The following is a 23,298-nucleotide window of genomic DNA, read 5'->3' as shown; positions in this document are numbered from 1 at the left end:
TCATCCGACAAAAAAGTGCAAAGCCAGATGGTTTTACAGGCATGTTCCACCAAACTTTGAAGCAACAGGTCGGCCCAGTTTATACAAATTCTTCCTGGCCATGGAAGAAAAGGGACTACCCTCTAACTCATTCTGAGAGGTCAGCATTAACCCTGATAAATTCAAACAAAGACGTTATAAAAAATGAAATCACAAGTTTGCCTCACTCGTGAATACAGATGTGGAAATCCCAAACACATAATCAACTTCAACTGTATGTGTAAAGGACAATACTTTACCTCGAAGTTGGGCTTCTTCTAGGTACGTAAGGATGGCATAAAACTGGGAAATCCATGGAACTAATTTGCTGCAGTAATAGATTAAAAGAAGAAAAACATGTGGTCCTTTGAATAAATGCAATAAATGCATTTGATAGAACTCAACACCCAAGTGTAAGTAATGTGTTCCAGTTAGAGATTATTTCTCATTTTCATTGCGGGAATGTTGTTAGCAAGACTGAGAAACGTATATAATCAGGAACTGAGAGCTTTACTATCTTGATAAGTGACCACGAGACACTGATGGAGAACCTGTTACTGTAAGGGGCAGGCCGTAGAACAGTGTCTAAAAGCAAGGACGCTGGGGCCGCACAACCCTTGATCATTTTTGGCTCTGCCCCTCGCCAGCTCTGTGAGACCGAGGAGAAGTTACTTCTCTCCGCTGTGGGAGGTATTACCATGGGCTTAATGAATTACCATGTGTGAAGCACTTAGCACCTCCACGCTGGCATATGCTTTTCAAATGATGTGTTTTATGTGTTATTGTTAAAATGCATGCAACAACATATTGTATTGTCTCTTTAAGGCCACCTCGATCTTAGCCAAAGGCTAAGGTAATGACTACGTCTCGTCTTTGATAAAAGTGCTTTCCCTTTCAGATTACAAATTGACTCCTTTTATCTGTGTGTCCCAAAGGTGAGTGATTTCACGTGGAGCCACGATGGGACTCAAGCACTTATTTCGTATCGAGATGGGTTTGTCCTGGTTGGTTCTGTCAGTGGACAAAGACACTGGTCATCTGAGATCAATTTGGAAAGTCAAATCACATGTGGCATATGGACGCCCGATGACCAACAGGTAACGCCTATTGAACGTGATGTGTCTTGCTAAAACTACTTGAGCTGAGCGGGGGGGGGGGGGGGGGGAAGCGTTAAGTACTAATGCGGTGGGGTGGCGGGGGGTGGGGGAGGGAGAGCTGGCTCAAAGGCTGGTAAAGAATGACAAAGGGAAAGAACACTGAGCTTGTCCAGGTAAAAATTAACACCAAAATTTCATGTGTTAATAGATTGGGGAAATAACATTCCCCACCAATACTGTAAATGCTGAGTTAACAATTTAATTATACAAAATACTCATACAAATTTACTTTAAAATCTACATAAATAGCCAATTGATAAATGGATAATGGACATAAATCGTTCACAAAAGAAGTTCAACTAGTCAGTAATCATGGTGGGAAAGTATGTATTCTCAGGGAAAAAATGCGAAATAGCATAGTGAGAGGGTATATTTTCACTTATTAACAAAGAAAATGATATCGATGGTTTTATTGATCATTCGTAACGGTTTAATCAAATAAGTATTTTCATTCATTGCTGGCAATAATATGCATTCGATCTTTGGGGTGGCAAAGATTTGATACAATTTTTAAGCAAGTCTTAAAAATTATCATCTGCTTTGACCTGGTAATATGCTTTAGGAATTTATCTAAAAGAGACAAAATGGGAAGAAAATAAAAGTTGTCGTCGTTAAAGCATTATTTATGATAGTAAAAATTTGGCAACAGCCTACTGGTACGAAAATAGAAGACTGGTTATGTAAACTGTGGTATAACCACTTAAAGGATCATATAGTAGTTCAATAAATTAGAGATCGTGGTTATAAAGATGATGTAATAATCTGAAAGAGCTCTTGTGATACAATGTTAAGGAGAAAAACCAGGATACGAAATGGTGTATGTGGTGTGATTACCACATCATAAAACAACCGAAGGAAACTACCCACATTGTCAAAAGAACTGGAAGGAAATTAATCAAAATGCCGCATGTAGGTGGTTATTTTATGGTGAGCCTCTGGGTCATTTTTAAAACCTAATTTCAAGTTTTTCTTTAAGGCGCCTATTTTACGTTCATGATAAAATGATGTATAATAACCTAATAAAATTATATATTGATAATTCATTTTTTAATATAAGGGTTGACTAGTTAAAACCTTTGTAAATGTAAAACTTGTGTTTTCCAAGTACAGGAGAATCCATAAAATGCCAGAACATTTTATACTCGAGATTTCAGTTTAATTTTGGTAAAATCGAACAGTATAATATGAAACCATAACTTTTTTGGGAACCTTTTTTATTTTTCTTTTTTTTAATGAATTGCTTACTTCTTGTCACTATATATTTCATGTTTCCATTTTTTTTTCAAGTAAAAATGCTCCATATTTTTTTCTCTTCTCAAAATTAGTATTATGAGAATTACAAAGAGGTACTAGTCTCAACTCTGAGTTTCTTCCCTCCCCATCCCCCAAAGGCATCTTAGTATCCAATAGCATATGTGTGTTTCTGTGTGAAGCACTTGGATTTATTTATTACAGCATTTTATTTTTGTAGGATTTTACTGCCCCTGCAGTCTGCTCAGAGATGCGTGCCGTGGCCCAGTGAGTGACCCTGCACACACACTTAACCTCTCCCTGCTCCAGTTTCCTCCTCTGTGACAAGGGGTGTGAATTATTTCCTGCCTAATTCCCAGGGCTTTTGTGATGTTCGGATGAGGGAACAGATGCAAAAGCAGTTAAGAATATGTCAGAGGGAGTCTCGGCTTCCCATTCTTCCTCACCTGGAGTGATGGATCCGTGAGGCTCATGTCACGGTCCCCCCTGAGCTGTGCTGGCCAGTGTCCTCAGCAGACTGCATACCTGGAGTGTGACGGGCATGGGACCCAGAGAGGCTGGGGACACAGTGTGTGAGATGCCGCACCTGCCTTTGAGGGCCTTGGGCCACTGGAGGAGGCAGGCCCACAAGCGCCTTGTGCTGCGTCCAACATGGTTGCCCAGGTGGCAGACAGCATGGTGTTGAGCGGGGGACGGGAGCGAGGTGGGCTGCAGCTTCGACTGGGTTCCTTAGGCCTGTCGGCAGGACCCCAAAGCAGCTTTGCAGATGGTTGGGCTCCTGGCCCACACCTCTGTCTGGATGGCTGTTTTTATGGTTCTGTATTGAGGGCCAGCAGGTGGGATTTCATTTGAGGAAAGTGCTCCATTGCCTTTAAAAAAAAGATCGCAGACCTTGGAGGAATTTAACACAGGGAGGAGGTGTGTGGGACGCTCTATGGGTCGTGTTTGAACTGAGACATTCCTCCCTCCGTCTCTGTCATTCTTTCATATCTTTTGCTTAGTTTGAAAATTATTGATGAGAAAAGAGTGTGAAGACAGTATAATGTTTGTAATGTAATTAATGCCCTGAGCTCTGACATTGGGACAGTCTCAGGTGTGGGCTGCAAGAATCCGGCTACATCTCTTCTCTTCTCCTGGAGAAGCTTCTGCCCTTGATGTAGAGTAAAACAGCCTCCAGGACGCCTCCTCACATCTTGTGACAGTTCTGATCGTAACCGGATTTTAGGCTGCTTCCTGTTAACTCTTCAAAATGTAAGCAGTACAGTTTTACAAGCAGTGAGTTTGAAATCTAGCCATTTTCCTGTTTGTCATATATTTTCCTCTTTTTTTCTGGGGGGTCTGGGTGAACACTGTGCCTCTTCAGACGTGAACATTTACAAATATGCATGCAGCTCGCTTTGAGTCTTAGCTGAGTATCAGTTCCCTGTCAGAGCCTTCCAGCTGGCTGTGGAGAACGTGAGACCTGTTTCCGTTAAGAAAGGTGGAGATGCTGGCACGTGATCCAGCGTGTGTCTGGGAGTTCGCGCTGCTGTCGCAGGAGGAGAGAGCAGCTGGTGGGTCCGTGTCCGCAAGAGCAGGACAGAGGAAAAAGCCTCAGACTTACATCTGATGCATTTGGGTTGGTGAAGAAGGATTTTGTGGTTAAAGTGCTGAGCACAAGAAGAAAACCCTCCCTCCTTGCCTTTCCGCCCTCCCTGGGAGAACTCCAAGAAGGCAGCTCCCAGAAACAGCCCTCTGCGGTGGGGACCAGGGGTTCTGCAGAGGACTTCTCAGGCCGCTGGCCTTGTCCCATTCTTGTCCCAGTTGCCGCTTCTCTGTCACAGCTCCCACGAGAGGCACGTGCATGGTCTGGGTGCACCAGCCGTGTTTGGATTCGTTTTAAGGGATCTCGGGCGTCAAAGCCATGTGCACATGAGGCACATTAGCGACTCCTGTTTGCACACAGTCAGTGCAGCCCCTGATCAAACAGGACTCATTCAGTCCCGGCGTTTGCAGCCTCCCTCCCCGAGCCAGTGGTCCTTCCCACTAAACCCAGTCCTGGCCTGCTGGCCTTTCTTGCCACTTCCCCACACTTTCTACTCAGGTTACCTGCCCCCTGGGCCCCCGGAGTCTTGGAGCATCTTCTCTCTGGGCTCCTGCCTCAGGTGAAGGCTGTCCTCCAAGCAGCCCGCGGCTTCCCTTGGCTGCTGCCCCACTGCTCAGCCCCTTCGATCCCAGGCCACACGTCCAGGCTTCGTGCTCTCTGGTCGCTGCTGGCCAGATCCAGCCCCTGTTCCAGCCTCGTCTTCCCCTTCCCAGTGCTGCCCTTCGCCTGCTCCCGGAAGCCTTCCCCAGCTGCCCTGTGCTGGCGCTGCCGCCTCAGACTCCCATGCTCCTTCCACTCTTTCTGGGCTTCCAACCTTGCCCTTCCCCCTTTTTTCCTGTCCTCGGGGCGATTTCTTCCACTGCCACGTGTGCATCTCAGGCTCCCAGCTCTGTGCTATGCTCACGTCTCCCTCTCGTCCTTCACACTGAGCCCCGGCTGCCCGCAGAGCCCGCTGGAATCCCATGTGGTCCACACTCTCTGGTCCGTCCTCATCCCTGCCCTGCTCCTCTAATTGCCGACCACTTACACCCCCGACTGGGGACCGTGCTTGACTTTCCCTCTTCCTTATCTGCACCCTCTGCGTAGTTGCTAAACCCCATTGAGTCCACTTCCTAAATACTTCAGGGCCAGGAATTGATTTATTTGTGTTTAAAAGTGGCAGGTGGCTGTGCTCAGACTAACGTCAATGAGGGTAGGTGGGCTCCACGTGCCTAGAATGCTGGAGTAGGGCTGGTTGATTTGGGCGCGCCCAGGTTCTTCCCACCGCTCCTCTTCTGCAGCTGCATCCCTTGGCTGGTTCCTTCTGTCGTGTCCGGTGGCTGCTTCTGCCAACTGGGCTGCCTTTTTCTTGGCTCATGTCCAGTGAGGGAGTGAGTGGCTCTTCAGCTCTTTGAAGTTACTCGAAGGTTCCCCTTGGCTACCGCAGTGGCTTGCACACGGTGTGTGTTCCTCACTGAGTTGTGTGCCTCTGCCTTCCTGGGGCTGGGGGTGGCCTATGGCCTGGGGAGCGGGGGGCGGAGAGCACCCAGCAGAGCCCGGGGCAGCTCCACTTCCGTTAGTTTTAGATGTGATGTTGGGACGTGAATCTGCTCCCTCTCTGCACAGTCTGCTTCCTCTCTAACTTCCTTTCCTATTTATTTTTACTAATTTTTATTAGAGAGCTGTCGTTTTTAAAAGTCAAATAGTACTACTGGGTTTATAATGAATATTTTTTAAAAAACACAAAGCACAAGCACCGTTCAGTCCCCTGTGCCGTCCCGCCCGCCCCCAGATTCCTGCTCCCTGGGGTCTGCACTTTTGCTTGTGTTCCCTCCGCATTTCTGAGTTACGGGCTTATGTGCCAGATCTCGATCTTTCTTTGGACTCAGGTATTCTCTGCTGACTTTGCACGTGGGTGATGAGGACTTGGCTCTCTCAGAAGGCCCCCTTCCACGGCTGCCCGCCCCCCACCTCCCATCCTCCCAGTGTGCTCTGTCTTCTCGCTGAAGGCACGACTCGCACACAGAAGAACCAGGATAGCATTGCCTTCCTCATGCAGTCATTTGCTTTTTCCAGAATTAGTAAGGTTGCCTTATTTATTTCCTTAGTTTTCTGTGTACCAATCACAAATTAATCCCTCTGCTTTCCAAAAAATGGAAAGTCTCCTCTGAAATGTTCCACCGCCCCAAGTGGTACATCTGACTCACTTGTCTCCTGGCGCTGTCCCTCCCTGGGCCCTCAGCCGCCTGCTCCGGCCTGAACTGGTTGCTCTTGGCCTGCAGCACACCTGGCATCCTGAGCACCCGTTCCCTCATCTCCCCCTGTTTCTAGGACGAGCACCTTTATTTGCGTGGTTTGTCCCCTCATTTTGGTGGAACGTGTCTTCAGGGTGTTGTATGTTTCAAGATGCTGTGCTTTGTCTCTCTCACCTGTGTGGCTGGGACATGGTGGTCATTTTCCAACTTGTCTTTCACCTCCAAGGACTTGTCTTAGTTCTGTGATATTTTCTTTTCTCTTTCTGGAAATCTTATTATTCAGATGACGTTCTTTTAGGTTGATGATTTGATTTTAATATGTTTTCTCTCCGTTTCTTTTCTTTGCCTAATCTTGTTTTCTGGGTGATGTCCTGAGCTATATCCTCCAAGTTTTCTTTGACTTTTAAAAAATTAATGCTATCACATTTTTAATTATTAGGAGCTCTTTTTGTTTTGTTTTGTTTTCTGATTGTTCTTTTTTTTAAAAAAATCATTTTATTCTTATCTCATGGAGAACAAAACAACGTGAGGATATTGATTAGAAGTTTTGAAGTATTCTTTTGTATCCTTCGTTGTCTTTCTCCTCCAGGTTCTTTCTGGTTTTGTTTTGGCTTCTCTTTTTCATATTAGATGCTTTTCTCAAATGTCTGGTGATCCTTGGTTGTCTGCTCATATTTAAGAGGTGGATACTAAAAAGTACCTGGAAGCCTGTGGAATGGGGTAATGAGTGGACCTGTCCTTCTGCTTGGAAGACCCATGTGGACATCAGAGTCTGTCTTTGAGCCGTCTTCTTCCTGGCCGTGGCAGGGTTGGAGGCTGGCTGCCTGTGGGCCTTACCTGGTGGCTGAAGTGGGCCCGCTTTTAGCATTTAGTTGCTGGGTTTTTCACCCTAGGCCCCTGAGCTGTGTCTGGCCTTCTGTTCAGCCCCTTCACAGAGAGTAAGACGCATACCCGCCTGCCTGGGTAGGAGAGGAGATGCGGAGGGCTAACCATTCCTTTTCAAGACTTCCAACCAGTCCACTCTGGCAAGGTGACCCTAATCAGCTTACTCTTGTGTTCCCTGATGTAGCTTTGGGCTTCAGCTAGCTCTGGTCTGCTCTCTCACTTACCACGTGCCCATGTGCTGTCAGTTTCTAAGTGTTGACTTCTCTGTCTGCTGACCTCTTCTCTCCGCTGACCTCTTCTCTCCAGTTCTCTGTAGAGTTTCACGCTCATTACCCTCAATTGAGTGGGGTTCGGGAAGGTGTTCAGTCCATCACGCAACCCCTCATACCTTTCTAGGCTTCTCTCTGCCCCCACTCTCCCCTTCACACCTTCACACTCTCCCTAGTGGACTAGTTTGATTTCCTACCTTCACATTGCTTTCCTACTTTCGAGCATGCTGTTCCTTCTGCCCTTGCCCCTTGTCTGCCCAATTTCCGGTCATCCTTGAAGGGTCAACTCAAACATCACCTCCTCTGTACGGTCTGCTGCCTGCCACCTTCCTCCACTCCAGCCCAGGCAGAGCTAATTAGACTCTCTCTGGAGTGTTCCAGGAGCACCTCCTGTGTACCAAGAGCACATTTTGTAACGTTTTCCACATTGTGTTGTAACTGTTGGCTGCATATTTTCTTTCTTACCAGATGTGAGGGCAGGGGCCACGCCTCATTGTTCCCTGTGCTGCAGTAGTGCAGTCATGCAGTGAGTGCGGGAAGAATGCTTTCTCTGGAAGCGCCGGCCTCCCCCTCCTCTTCGCCTGGTGATGATTAAGTCCTTGGCCTCGCCTAAGGAATTGCCATATTTCCTCCCATCCTCAGGTACCACACAGTCATGAGAGGAATTCTTGGTTTACCCCACATAGGCTGTCCTGGGAGGACCCAGCATTAGTTTTTCATTCATAACTGTTTCATACAGAAAAGTCTAATTTTTTGGTTTTTCACATCTCCTGATACTTGTGTGGAATCTTTCATTAGTTAAGGCTGGTTGGATTTGGGGTTGGGGTGGGGCGAGGTTGTTTTTTTTCTTAATTTTTTAGGCTGTGTGGTTATCCCTCCTTTAGAAAGCAGTTTGAGGGAGGATCCTAATAACTGAATTCTTCTTCCTACTCAAATCCAAAAACAGTTTCTGAATATGAATTGTCAGCTTCCTCTTGATCCACGGTATAGAAAATTCAACTCAGTGACAATTATTAGCTATTAGGATATAGTACCAAGAAAATCCGCGTGGTTTCCTTGGATGAAGGCCTTTGCAAGATTCCATGTTTCCATTTCCTGGCATGGTGTCCCTGCAGTGCTGCCTGGGGACGGCGGGTTAGGATTGATGGCATCTTCACAGACTACCCTGTCCTAAGATTGTTTTCCTTTTTTCTTCCTATGTCATATCTGGCCCCTCTTTTTCCCCCTCTTCCATCTCTTCTTTACAGTAATGAGAATTTTTTTATCCTGAGCCAACAGACTTTTCAGTGTCAATATTCTGAAATTCTCCTCTTTCCCCAGTGTGCCTATGACATACATTCATTTTTTTAACTTTAGTTGTAAGTGAATTGTGCACCACTGTTACCATATTGCAGACCTTGGTCTCCATGGTGCAGGGGGGTACTTAGCCTCACTAGGATTCTCTCAGTGGTATGGTGAATAGTTATTAGTTATTCTTCTTGTGCAGGGGAGCAAAGTCAGGAACGACGATTTCACCAGCTTGGTGACATCATTCCCAATAAAAATTCATGATGAACATCCTGGAATTCCATTCAGGAAGTCTATAGCCATAGGAGGAACACTTTAAGGCTCTTTTCCTTTAATGAGGACACAGGTCAATATTTTTAAAAATCTTAAAGGCAAATACTTGTTCTTCATAAAATTTGGAAGTACTGATAATTACTTTGTAGAGTTCATCCAGATGATGACAGATACAAACTATGATTAAATTATACAGCAGAGGTTATTGTGTGATGATGATGAACTTCAAAAACAGGAGAACGATCCTATACAATAGAAGAGAGAGAAATAGACTATGAAAACAAATTTTCTGCTCCAAAGGATTTATAGACACAGTCTTACAAGTGAAACCTATTATATCAGTAGACACATATTATGCTTGACCTTCAATTATAATGAATAACCAATGGTCTCTCCTTTGGAATGTTCTGTTAGGAAACAAACATTTGTCACATAGCTGGAATATTTAAGTGTTTGCTACTGATGTTAATAGTCCTAAAGAAATACAGGTATTCTTCACTTTATGTACTAGATTTTAAAATGTAGGTGAACTGAGTTTTTGTAATCATAATTATACTTTAAGTATCCATGTAAGGAAATCTTTCCTATTTAAAAGAATATTCTGTAGAAATTGCTCTCGTTTAGAAGGCAGTTTGGTGTGAAATGAGAATTCTTCACCTAATACATCTTTTTGCTAGATGTCCAGACTTCAGTTTTCCACGAGTAGAGGTAATGTTTGTTTATATACTAAAACTTAAAACCTGGTACTAAATACTAAAACCTTTTTTAAAGGAAGTCTTAAATACTTAAATAGACCTAATATTTTCTTAGGCACTTTAAGCTATGATTTCAAATAAACTAGAAGGGGTCTGGGGTTGGTACGTCTTAAACAGCCCCAAGAGAAGACTTTCCAATTTTCAAGTCTTAGCACACGCAAATGTGAGTGGGGTGAAATCTTCTCCTCTGGCCTCCATCCTTGTGTGTTGTTTTGTTGTTTTTGTTGTTTTTAACCTAGGAAGAGAGGTTTATTCTTTTTGCTTTTGGATACAAATGGTAGATCCCAAGCCTCCTCTCATCGGCTGAAAGTAAGTTTTTCACACAATGTGGTCCCTCCTGATCCAGTGTCTGGTGTCTGCTGATGTGATCAGTGATCCACCAGCGTTTTTACAACAATTTTAAATGCAGTCGGTGCCGTGATGTGGACGACAACAACAAGAAAAATCACTAAAAGTACCCTTTGTGCCTCCGTGACATCTACGAAATGAAAGCTATTGTTATGTACACGCTTCGTGAGAAACATGACCTTTATTTCTCATTTGGAGTAGACTGGAGTCAGGACTTGAGTGGTGTAGCAGGATCGTTAAAGGGGATATTTCAGTGCAGGATTAATTCATCTAGTTCAAATAATTTTAAAAATAAAAAAATTTAAATCATTACTATACAGCATCTTTCCAGAGATATGAATTGGTGAAAAAGGAGCTATTATGGTACTAATATACGCTTAAAGCTTTAACACATTAGTCGGTTGAAAAGAGTAATTATTCATTTAATTTTGAAATATAAGGTTATGAAGTACCAACATAGAACTCAAGTAGATTTGCTGACTCCCTCGAAGTATTTTAAATAATAAATGATTCTGTAGGGTTTTTTTTTTTTTTTAAGAAATTTATTTATTTATTTATTTAATTTTGGCTGTGTTGGGTCTTCGTTTCTGTGCAAGGGCTTTCTCTAATTGCGGCAAGCGGGGGCCACTCTTCATCACGGTGCGCGGGCCTCTCACTGTCGCGGCCTCTCTTGTTGCGGAGCACAGGCTCCAGACACGCAGGCTCAGTAGTTGTGGCTCACGCGTCCTGTTGCTCCGCAGCATGTGGGATCTTCCCAGACCAGGGATCGAACCCGTGTCCCCTGCATTGGCAGGCAGACTCTAAACCACTGCGCCACCAGGGAAGACCCTGTAGGGTTTTTTAATTTTATAAATTTTAAAACTTTGATTTTAAAAAATTCAGTAACACGTCAGAAATAAATAAAGAACCCAGACATTTTACCACATTTGCTATTTTATCCCTTTATTCTTTTTTTTTCTGTGCTGTATTTAAGGCAAATCCCAAATAGCATGTCCTTTCACCCATACTTATTTCAATATAAATCTTTTCAAAATGTGGGATTTCCTTCCATAACCACAGTGCTGTTATCTGTCATACCACCTCTTATCTTTACTTTGAAGAAGGTCTTGTCAGATTAAAGTAAATGATTTGTCTGGGGCTTGGATTAACCATGGCTTTAAAGGAGGACATCTGTTACATCAAGAAGATGCGTGTTCATTCTGAAGTTTTTCTTTGTCTTGCACTGTAAGATAGGAAATGGTTTATAAAGGAAACTTTAAAAAGCAATGTAAATCTTTACTTTCTCAGCTAAAAATGTGATGTTGCCACCATAGTTTTATAAATGAAAAGTAATTTACTGATATTTGACATACAGGAAATGACTGTCTCATAGATGAGGCCTGATCGTTGATAGAAAAAAAGTCAGACTTAACAAAACCAAAATAAAAAGAGTCACAGTTTGTTATTTGCAAGGAGTTTCTTCTTCCCCATAAGAAAATATTCTGCTCTGCTGGCTGTGTAAGTGCTGGCTTTGGAGTGACTCAGCCGACTGCCCCCCACAGCGCTGCTCCCGCCTCCTCCAGTGAGCCTGCATCTCGTCCTTTTAGGTAGTAATTACAGGAACTGTATAGGTCTTAGCTTCCCTGCAAAGACTTGAAAGCCACTGTGCTAACACCGTGAGAGAAGAACATGGAAATCTCTCACACAAGCTCTTGTTCTCAAATTATTTATTACTATTATTATTTTTAGTCCACAAACTCACTAGAGTAACAACTCAGTGAACCATTCTTATCCTGAAGACCCTCAGTCGCGAGTGAACTGTAAGTAGGTTAAAGGACCTGTGGAGTAGAGCTCCTGCCTAGTGGCTTGTGGAAACATAGCTTTGAAATCAGATTTAATCTAAACCAGTGGAAAAAGTGATTCTCTTCCCTCTCTTCCCATTAGATTTTCCCATGACTTTTTAGTGGTGCATGTACTAAAAAAGTACTGTACAGGGGAAGCTCATCTTTATTTAAAGCCTTGAACTGAACATATATAGGAATGCTTTTTGCCAAAATAGGCAAGGAGGATGTGAGTAACAATTAAGGAAAATAATGGAAACATAGGAAAGGAAATCAGGAGATGGCCTCCCACCCATTATGGCTATCTTTATACTACTATGAATACTGTTTAAATTTTTTTGGATTTTGTTTGTACGTGTGTGTTCTGGATATTCTGTTGAGCTCTTGATAGGAGAAAATAGATTTCTTTAGCGAAAACAGGTGAAACTACTGTGTCTGTACTATTTTGTGCTATTTTGGTTGAGTGACATTGGCAATTAAGTCATTTAAAAATGAAATTGCCCTTTGTTATCTCCAGACTCAGATCATTGTTGGATCACTATATAGAACACTCAGTATAGATAAATTATAAAATATGCTAAATAGAAAATCTTTCTTGAAATTTACATTTGGCAATTTAGGTTAAGAATGAAAGATGGGAGGCAGTTATTTGTGTACCATGGCTGTTATTAAATACACCCTCTAAAGAATATGTTGTGTAGGAGTGATGTTAGCAGAATGGCAGAATAGCAAGCTCTGGACCCTCCTTTCTTCAACAGGCACACCAAATCAGCAATACACAGACCAGTTCCCTTTGTGAGAAATCTAGAAACCAGTTGAGAGGCTTCTGCACCCCAAGTGTGTGTGAAACCAGCCACATCAGAATTGATAGGAAAATTTGAGATACCCTCTTGCCATAATCACTACCCCTGGCAAAGTGCCATATGATTGGGAGAAAACTTCCAGCTTCTCCCTGGGAAGAGAAGGAAAGAACTGGATCATACATCCAATATTCTGATTTTTTTCCTGGGTGTAGCCTAAGTCACTGGCTTCTGTCTCACCTGTCTCAAAGGGCTGATTGAACACTGGGGCCACTGAGAACAGAGGTGGCAGTTTGAACTATCACTCAACACAGCCCCTCCTCCTGGCCCAACACAGAGTGAGCTGGTGAAAAAAACCCCAGATTCCAGCTTCTACTTTGGGTGGGGGGGTTGGGCGGCAGGGAGAGTTGGACCATGTATCCAATGTTCAGATTTCCTGAGGGCTGCCCAAGGGACTGGCTTCTGAATTAGAGCACTGACAGGACCCAGCATACTCTATGCACCTTGGGGCCACTAAGAACAAAGAGAGTGGTTTGGACTAGCAAGATAAATCTCCAGAAACTGACCCCAATGAAATGGAGATATATAATTTACCTGACAGAATTCTAAACAGCAGTCATAAAGATGCTCAGTGAGTTCAAGAGAACAAAGCATGAACCAAGCGAGGCTTTCAGATGTTTTTTAAAAATTAGAAATTAAGTAGCTGAGGTGTACAACAACTGAAATGAAGAATACACTGGAGGGTTTCAGCAGCAGATTAGATGAAGCAGTGGAAAGAATCAGGAAACTTGAAGATGGGTCATTGGAAATTATCTAGTCAGAGGAGGAAAAAAGAGTGAGAGCATGAAGAAAGCTTGAGGGACTTGTGGGATACCATCGCATGGACCAATATATGTATTATGGCAGTCTCAGAAGAAAAGAAAGAGAAAGGGGCAGACTGCTTATTCAAAGAAATAGTGGCTGAAAACTTCCCAAATCTGGGGAATGAAATGGACATCCAGATTCAGGGCTCCTCATGGATCCCCAATAAGATGAACTCAGAAATCCACCCTGAGGTACATTATAATCTAATTGTCAAAAGTCCAAAGGCAAAGAGAATTTTGAAATCAGCAAGAGAAAAGCAACTTGTCTCATGTAAGGAAACTGCCATACCACTTTCAGTCCAGAAGGGGGTGTGACTATATATTCAAAGTGCTGAATGAAAAAAAAACCTGCCAATTAAGAATGCTATACCTTGCAAAACTGTACTTAAAGAGTGATGGAGAGGGCTTCCCTGGTGGCGCAGTGGTTGAGAATCTGCCTGCTAATGCAGGGGACACGGGTTCGAGCCCTGGTCTGGGAAGATCCCACATGCCGCGGAGCAACTAGGCCTGTGAGCCACAACTACTGAGCCTGCGCATCTGGAGCCTGTGCTCTGCAACAAGAGAGACCGCGATAGTGAGAGGCCCGCGCACCGTGATGAGGAGTGGCCCCCACTTGCCACAACTAGAGAAAGCCCTCGCACAGAAATGAAGACCCAACACAGCCAAAAATAAATAAATAAATTAATTAATTAAAATGAATAATGCTTTAAAAAAAGAAAAGCAAGCAACTGAGTTTAAAAAAAAAAAAAGAAATGCTAAAGGGAGTTCTTTAAGTTGAAATGAAAGGATGATAAACAAGAATATGAAAGTACAAAACTTGCTAATAAAGGTATAGAAAAATACAGACTATTTTGTTACTATAATGGTGATGGATATATCACTTTTAATTATAATAAAAGTTAAAAGACAACTATTAAAAATAACTATAATTATAAAACTATGTCAGTGGATGCATAATATAAAAATATATAAATTGTGACATCAGTAACTTAAAATGCAGTGGGAGGGGAGAATTAAAAGTAGAGTAACTATAATTTCTTTTATGTAAGCCCCATAGTAACCAAAGAAAATACCTATAGAAGATACGCAAAAGAAAAAGAGAAAGGAATCAAAGCATATGAATACAAAAAAATCAATGAAACACAAAGGAAGACGGCAAGAGAGGAAAAGAGGGGCAGAGGAACTAAAAGACTGACAGAAAACAGTTAACAAAATGGCAGTAATAAGTCCTTCCCTATCAATAATTACTCTAAATATAAATAGATTAAGCTCCCTAATAAAAAGACACAAAGTAGTTGAATGGATGAAAAAAAACAAGATACAACTATATGCTGCCTATAGGAGGCTCACTTTAGATTTAAGATCATATATAGGGTGAAAGTGGAGGGATGGAAAAAGATATTCCATGCAAACGATAACCAAAAGAGAACAAGGGTGACTATAATTATATCAGACAGAATAGATGTTAAGTCAAGATCTGTCACAAGAGATAAGGAAAAACATAAAGGCAAAAGGGTCAATTAACCAGTGAGAAATAACAATTATAAATACATATGCATACAACATTAGAGCACCTAAATATATAAAACACTAAATTATTATGTAAAGCAAACATTGACAGAACTGAAAGGAGAAATAGACAGCAATACAGTAATGGTAGGAGACTTGCCTACTCCACTCTCAATACTGGATAGAACAACCAGACAGAAAATCCATAGAGAAACAGTGAACTTTAACAACACTGTACACCAAGTGGACCTAACAGACGTGTTTATATTTTTAATTTTAAATACCATATCAGGTTTATTTTAATAATAATTGTATACATAGTATAGTGTGTCGCATACTGTTTGCTATTTTTATGTGAGGAAAGAAACAAAAATGGGTAAAAAGAATTTTTTTTTTTTTTTTTTTTTTTAGTAAACTTAATTTTTTTTTTTAACATAGCACTGTCTACATGTCAATCCCAAACTCCCAATCTCCCTCCCACCCGCCACCCTTCGGTGCTGGTAACCATAAGTTCATTATCTAAGTCTGTGAGTCTGTTTCTATTTTGTAAATAAGTTCATTTGTATCTTTTTTTGTTTTTTTCTTTTTCAGTCTTGGCTATTGTAAACGGTGCTGCAGTGAACTTTGAGGTGCATGTATCCTTTCAAACCATGTTTTTCTCCAGATAATATGCCCAGGAGTGGGATTGCTGGATCATATGGTAGCTCTATTTTTAGTTTTTTAAGGAACCTCCATACTGTTCTCCATAGGGGCTGTACCAATTTACATTCCCACCAACAGTGTAGGAGGGTTCCCTTTTTTCCACACCCTCTCCAGCATTTATTGTTTGTAGTTTTTTTGATGATGCCCATTCTGACTGGTGTGAGGTGATACCTCATTGTAGTTCTGATTTGCATTTCTCTAATAATTAGCGATGCTGAGCATCTTTTCATGTGCTTCTTGGCCATCTGTATGTCTTCTTTGAAGAAATGTCTATTTAGGTCTTCTGCCCATTTTTTGACTGGGTTGTTTGTTTTTTGGATATTGAGCTGCACGCGCTGTTTGTAAATTTTGGAGACTAATCCCTTGTTGGTAGCATCATTTGCGAATATTTTCTCCCATTCTGTGGGTTGTCTTTTTGTCTTGTTTGTGGTTTCCTTTGCTGCGCGAAAGCTTTTGAGTTTATTTTTTATTTTGTTTATTTTTGTTTTTATTCCATTACTCTGGGAGATGAATCGAAAAAGATATTTCTATGATTATTCTCCTTATGTCAAGGAGGGTTCTGCCTATGTGTTCCTCTAAGAGTTTTATAGTATCTGGCCACCATCACCCTGGTACCAAAGCCGGACAAAGACACTATAAGAAAAGAAAATTACAGACCAATATCCCTGATGAACATAGATGCAAAAATCCTCCACAAAATACTAGCAAACTGAATTAAACAGCACATTAAAAGGATCTTACACAACAATCAAGTGGGATTTATCCCTGGGATGCAAGGATGTTCAACATATAAGTCAATTAATGTGATACACCACATTAACAGAATATAGGGTAAGCACCGTGTTCTCAATAGATGGAGAAAAAAAGCATTTGACAAAATCCAGCACCCTTTCATGATAAGAAAACTGTACACAAGGAATAGAAGGAAATTAATTCCACACAATGAAGACCATATATGAAAATTCCACAGCTAATATCATACTCAGTGGTGAAAAACTGAAAGGTTTTGCTCTGCGATCAGGAACAAGATGATACCTGCTCTCTTTACTTTTATTTGACAAAATACTAGAAGTCTTAGGGCACTTAGGCAAGAAAAAGAAAGAAAAGGCATTCAAATAGAAGTCATGACATAATCTTATCTGTAGAAAACCCTAAAGACTACACATACACAGAAAAACTGTTAGAATAAATGAATTCAGTAAAATTGCAGGATCCAAAAATCAGTGTACAGAAATCAGTTGCATTTTTATATACTAACAATGAACTATCTGAAAAGGAAATGAAGAAAACAATCCCATTTACAATTGCATCCAAAGGAATAAAATACTTAGGAATAAACTAGATCAAGGAGGTGAAAGACTTGTACACTGAAAACTATCAAACATTGAGGAAAGAAATTAAAGAAGACACCAATAAATGGAAAGATATCCTGTGTTCATGGACGGGAAGACTTATTATGGTTAAAGTGTCCATACTGCTCAAATCAATTTACAGATTCAGTGCAATCCTTATCAAAATCCCAATGGCATTTTATACAGAGATAGGGAGAAAATTCTAAAATTCAGATGAAGCCACAAAGGTCCTAGACTAACCAAAACAATGTTGTGAAAAAGAACAAAGCTGAAGGAATCACACTTCCTGATTTCAAAATACATTACAATGCTATACCAAATAAAACACTATGGTACTGGCATAAACACCAATGGCATAGAGACCAGTGGAACAGAAATATAACCCCTATGTAGTCAACTGATCTTCAACAAGGGTGCCAAGAATATACAATGAAGAAAGGGTAGTCTCTTCAATAAATGGTTCTAGGAAACTGGATATCCACATGCAAAAGGATAAAATTGGACCCTTATACCATATACAAAAATCAACTCAAAAATGGATTAAAGATTTAAACACAGGATCTGACACTGTAAAACTCTGAGAAGAAAACATAAGGGACACTTCATGACATTGGTCTTGGCAATGATTTCTTGGATATGACCCCAAAAGCGTAGGCCGCAAAAGCAAAATTAGCCAAGTAGGGCTATATCAAACTAAGAAGTTTCTGCACAGCATAGAAAACAATTAACAGAGTGAAAAGGCAACCTGTGGAATGGGAGAAAATATTTGCAAACCATATATGTGATAAGTAGTTAGTATCCAAAATATATAAAGAACTCCTTCAACTCAATAGCAAAAAAAAATAAAAAATAATGAAAAATTAATAAAATATAAAAAAACAAAGAGAAAAGCCAGAATAAAAAATGGGCAGAGGACTTGAATAGACATCTCTCCAAAGAATACTTACATTGACCAGCAAGTATATGAAAGATGCTCAACATGACTAATCATCAGGAAATACAAATCAAAACCACTGTCCGATATCACCTTATACCTGTTAGGATGGCTATTATTTAAAAAAAGAAAAAAAAGTGTTGGCAAGGATTTGGAGGAACTGGAACCCTTGCACACTGTAGTGAGAATGTAAAATGTTGCAGATATGGAAGTTCCTCAAAAAATTAAAAATAGAACTACCATATGACCCAGCAATCCTGCTTGTGGCTATTTAGTCAAAAGAATTGAAAACAGGGTCTGAAGGAGGTATTTGCACAGCCATGTTCATTGCAGCATTATTCACCATAGCCAAGATGTGGAAACAACCTAAATGTCCATCAGTGAATGAAAAGATAAAGAAAATGTCATATATTCTTATAATGAAATATACACATACAGTGAAATACTGTCTTAAAAAGGAAGGCTAAATAATATATGAAAAAACCTTGAGGACATTTTGCGAAGTGAAATGATCCAGTCACTAAAGTCCAAATACTTCATGATCTCACGTATATGAGGTATCTGAAATAATCAAACACATAGAAGCAGAGAGTGAAATTGTGGTTGCCCAGGGCTCGAGGGAGGGGAGAACAGGGAATTACAGTTCAGTTGCTATAAAGTTTCAGTTATGCGAGATTAACAAGTTCTAGAGATCTTTTGCACAGCGTTTTGCCTATAGTGAACGATATTGTACACTTAAAACTATCGTACACTTGAAAATTTATGAGTGTAGATCTAGTATTAAGTATTCTTACCACAATTCTTTTAAAAAGATATGTATTTTTTAAAATTGGTAGTCTAAATTATTTTAAAGTCAATTTCTTGTCAGCTTAGTGTTATATTTTCTTCATATGCTTATATTAATACCGCAGCATGGCAGGGGCCTTGGTTCTGACGCAGAGCCCTTGCAAGAACGGCGGTCTTTGTCCGGATGGCTGCGCTACAGGATTGAGCTTCCCAGGGTTCCCTTTGGCATTCCTAAACCTCGAATGCCTTGCTGCTCTGACAGCCCTACCCTTGGCATTGAATACATCCTGGTGTCATTTTAGAGGGAGGTGATGTGTGTCACTAAGAGGGACAGACACTCTCCTGACTAAATTCTAGGCAGGCCCCACTGAACCCTCTTCTTGACTGGGCCTCAACCTTGGCCTGTCAAACTAGATTCGCATCACGAATGTTTCATTCTCTCTCTCTCTCTGTCTTGAACAAACACTAGCATAGTTTCTGTCCACGCAAGGCTGGGTAGCTAAAGATGACAACTCCAGCCTCCCGACGTTCTTGCCTGGGAAAGCTCGAGGCTGCCAAAAGAATTACAGCACCTGAAAGTAGGGCCCCTGTCTCCCAGTCTCTGGACCTTAACTTGCTTAAGCACCAGTTAGCAAAACCCAGATGGCGTAATGACATTGATAGTCCCCACCTCCCACTTTTGGTAAAATTTCCACTTCCCTGGCTCTGCTTTAGCCCCCGCCTCCCTCCTCGCTACTCTCTCATTCTCCCTTTCAAATGCCAGTCATGTCGGCACTAGTGGAAGTTGAGTTCAGCTCCTTCTTACTGCAGTAGTGATTACTGCGTAAAAATCTGTCCTTACCTCCTTGACTAGTGTCCGGCTTCACTGATCTTTGACACCAGTCACAGGTGCTGTTGGGTCTGCCCTCATCACCGTGTACCCTGACAGCTACCGTTGAGTCAGAAGACTCTCACTCTCCTCAGACCAGGAAATCGTTTCCTCTGAACCCTTTCGTTGAAGAAGTTTATTAGTAGCCACAGGAGGAAATTACTATTTCCATATAATGAGAAATATATTTAGATATGTTTCAAAGATTTAGAGCATTTTGAAACAGGAAAGGATTTGAGAGCTCATCTAATATACCTTTTTTAGATGACAGAAGAGAACAAATACTCAGGAAGGTAAATGATCAATTCGAAGTTACATAATATTTAAGAGTCAAAGTAGAACCAGACCCCTAGCCAGCCAACTCCCAGTTCTAGTTCTTTGCAAAGGAAAGGATGTTTCCCCAGAAGATTTAAGACTGTGTTCACCAAACAGGTTAAGCAGACTTCAGCGTCACCTAGCACTTCCTTCCCAATCCAGGGACCACATGGTAAGTGGCCTGGGTGTTTTCACCCCACTCCAGAGATCTGATATGGAGCTATGTTCCTGAAACTTTTCTCTCTACCTCATTCCCTGTGTATGTAGTAAATATATTTTAATAGTATATTCACATGGTATATAATTCTAAATGTTCAAAAGGATATATGACGAAAAGTTCCATTTTCCCCACTATCCTCAAGCCACGCACTTCTGTTCCCCAGAGGTAATTGGTGTTTCCAGTTACCTGTGTATCCTTCTGGAGGTATCCTGTTTTTAAATTAGTCCTCTAGTCATTCTGTTCCCCCCCACCCACCCCCAGAAATCATGCGTAGGTGTCTTAAAAGGGCGAATAAACTTTAAAATGGAGCCGGAAAGATTTGGGGAAGAATGTTCTAGCAACGGGAATTATCTAACATTAAATTCAGTACCTGAGGCAGATAGAATATCTCCTTCTCTGAAAATCTTTGAACTTAGCGTAGTCTCTCATCTTTATGGGTTAGTTTATAAGCAGTTATTCTGCAGTGAGGAGATGAAATGACTTCAAAATTACATGTTTAGACCAAAGATACAAATTTTTATTATGGATATTTTGGGTGAGATTTCTTTCCCATATTTATCAGAATAAGTCTTAAAATGTCCGTTTTAGAAATGCGTGTTATAGTCAATTGTGAAATTATATTTTATCTTTTTTTTTTGAACCAGGAAATACTCTGTTAATCAACTGAGCATTTCTGTCCTTTACAACTGTCTGATTTCAATGACTATTTCCTTAATTGCAAAAGCCTTGAAGCACATTTACAAGCTAGTGTTCTGAAACCCAACAGGGAGGTCTTTTCAAAACAAAAGTTTTACTTTGGTGGCATCTCAGAACAGAAGGTTCCTTCTAAAGAGCAAAGGGACATCACTGCCTGTCCCTTCACTCCTCCTTCCACAGTAGTGCATTTAGACGTTTGCCACCAACGGAGCTGAAGTTACTGTAGGCGTAGCTCAGGGATGTTGTGGGCTTGGTTCCAGACCACTGCAATAAAGTGAGTCACACAAATTTTTAGGTTTCCCAGTGCATATAAAAGTTATGTTTACACTATACCGTGGTCTGTTAAGTGTGCAATAGCATTATGTCTAAAAGAACAATGTACATACCCTAATTAAAAAAGACTTTATTGCTAAAAAATGCTAACCATCATCTGAGTGAGTCATAACCTTTTGGCTGGTGGAGGGCCTTGTCTCCGTGTTGGTGGCTGCTGGCTGATCAGGCTGGGGTGCCTGTGGTAGTTCTTAAAAGTGAGACAGCAGTGCCGTCTGCCCCATCAGTTGACTCTTCCTTTCATGGACCATGTCTCTGTAGCATGCAGTGCTGTTTGATAGCATTCTACGCACAGTAGAACTTCTTTCAAAATCAGAGTCAGTTCTCTCAAACCCTGCTTTATCAACTAAGTTTATGTCATATTCTAGATCCTTTGTTGCATTTAAATAATCAGTCAAGTTCGCCATCTTATATGGACATGGCTTGTGATGCCCCAAAATAATTACAATAGTAACCTCAAAGGTCACTGATCACAGATCACTCTAAAAAATATAATAATGAAAAAGTTTGAAATATTGTGAGAATTACTAAAATATGACACAGATACACAAAGTGAGCAAATCCTGTTGGGAAACTGGCACTTGCTTGGCACAGGGTGGCCACAGACCTTTAATTTGTAAAAAACACAGCATCTGCAAAGTATAATAAAATAAGGCCTACCTGTAGTAGGAATTTGTAATCACTTTGTTATCCTCTCCCCCCAGCTTTTAATCACAAAAGCAAATAAATGGGGCAAAGTCAGTTCCTTTTGTAGCTAGTTCCAATGCTACTGGTTAAATTCTACTACAAAAAAGGTGAACAGTTATAGAAGCACATATTTTTATAGTTGAAATTTCCTAATATGGTCTTTATTTGAGAATTTAGATGCATACCAGTCTCCAAAGGGTAAAATTACTGGTGATATATGTCATCACTGGTTCCAAAATGTAAATCTTTTGAATGATTTGCTGTCTTCTTCCTATCCCCTTTGGTCTGTGGCTTGGTTTGTTTTTAATTGCTGGTGATAATTGTGTTACATTTTAAAATAATTACATCTAAAAATAGTTTAGAATGGAGTACATTTAAATGGAGAGATTATATGTGGATACCACAATTTTTTAAACATTGCATTGATACTAAACACTGCCCTGCAATAGTGTCCCCTGTCCCTGAGGGACCGCCATTGAACTGGTGTGGCCTGAGGACTAGCGGGTTTCTACCACCTTCTTTGGTCCTTAGTGTACCCGTTACAGAGGGAGCATTGTCCCTGCCCCTCTGTGAAGCCTGCAGTTCAGTAGAGAAAACAGCAGGAAAAATATGAGACAGAAATTCATATCATCCATAACTGAAAGTGTTTTGGAGGCCAATTTTATGGGAGGATTTGGGCACTGGTTTAGTTTAAAGAAGAAAGGAAAGAAGTTGTTGCTTCATTTGTAGGAAAGTTTGGGCAAAGGCCACAGCTTCGGGCAGAAATTTGCTTGCCAATAGTCACTGAGCGTCCACTCACGACAGGCAGCGTGGGAGAAGCTGCGGGTGCAGACCTGCCCTCAACAAGCTCGTGGTTCAATGGGAAATCACTGAGCGTCCACTCACGACAGGCAGCGTGGGAGAAGCTGCAGGTGCAGACCTGCCCTCAACAAGCTTGTGGTTCAATGGGAAATCACTGAGCATCCGCTCATGACAGGCAGCGTGGGAGAAGCTGCGGGTGCAGACCTGCCCTCAACAAGCTCGTGGCTTCATGGGAAAGGCAGACATTCAAAAACAGAGTGTTGTGGGAGCCATGGTTAGAGTGAGGTTAATTCTGTGTAGGGGGTCCCAAAAGCCTCGTCTGAGCACCTGTAACATATCAGACACCGTACTGGACACTGGAGATAAAGCCGCAGTCTTTGCTGGCAGATGACCTGCTGTGTGTGTGGGTCAGGGGGTGGGTGAGGTTATGAATCTCATCTGGGACATGCTGATTCTGAAGGGCCTGGCCTTCGACACATCCAGGGGTAGGCGGCTGGCAGGCAGTTGGACCTGTGAGTCTGGAGCTTAGGGGAATGGCCTGGGCAGGAAGCCA

At 41.5% G+C, this 23,298-nt stretch overlaps 1 protein-coding gene across 4 annotated transcripts in view; it reads left to right on the top strand.

Annotated features, from left to right (window-relative positions):
* The window catches only part of TULP4 (TUB like protein 4), a 237,301-nt gene that overhangs the window by 170,039 nt on the left and 43,964 nt on the right, over positions 1-23,298 (top strand). For all 4 annotated transcript variants that reach the window (XM_057527691.1, XM_057527692.1, XM_057527694.1 and 1 more), the window contains one exon: positions 954-1,115. In XM_057527691.1, the coding sequence (XP_057383674.1) occupies positions 954-1,115 (162 nt within the window). The remainder of the gene's footprint in view (positions 1-953; positions 1,116-23,298) is intronic.

The sequence above is a fragment of the Balaenoptera acutorostrata genome, chromosome 14 (assembly GCF_949987535.1).
Source record: "Balaenoptera acutorostrata chromosome 14, mBalAcu1.1, whole genome shotgun sequence".
NCBI lineage: Eukaryota > Metazoa > Chordata > Mammalia > Artiodactyla > Balaenopteridae > Balaenoptera > Balaenoptera acutorostrata.
Note: the sequence above shows the minus strand (reverse complement) of the source record. Positions and strands in the feature narration are given on the sequence as shown.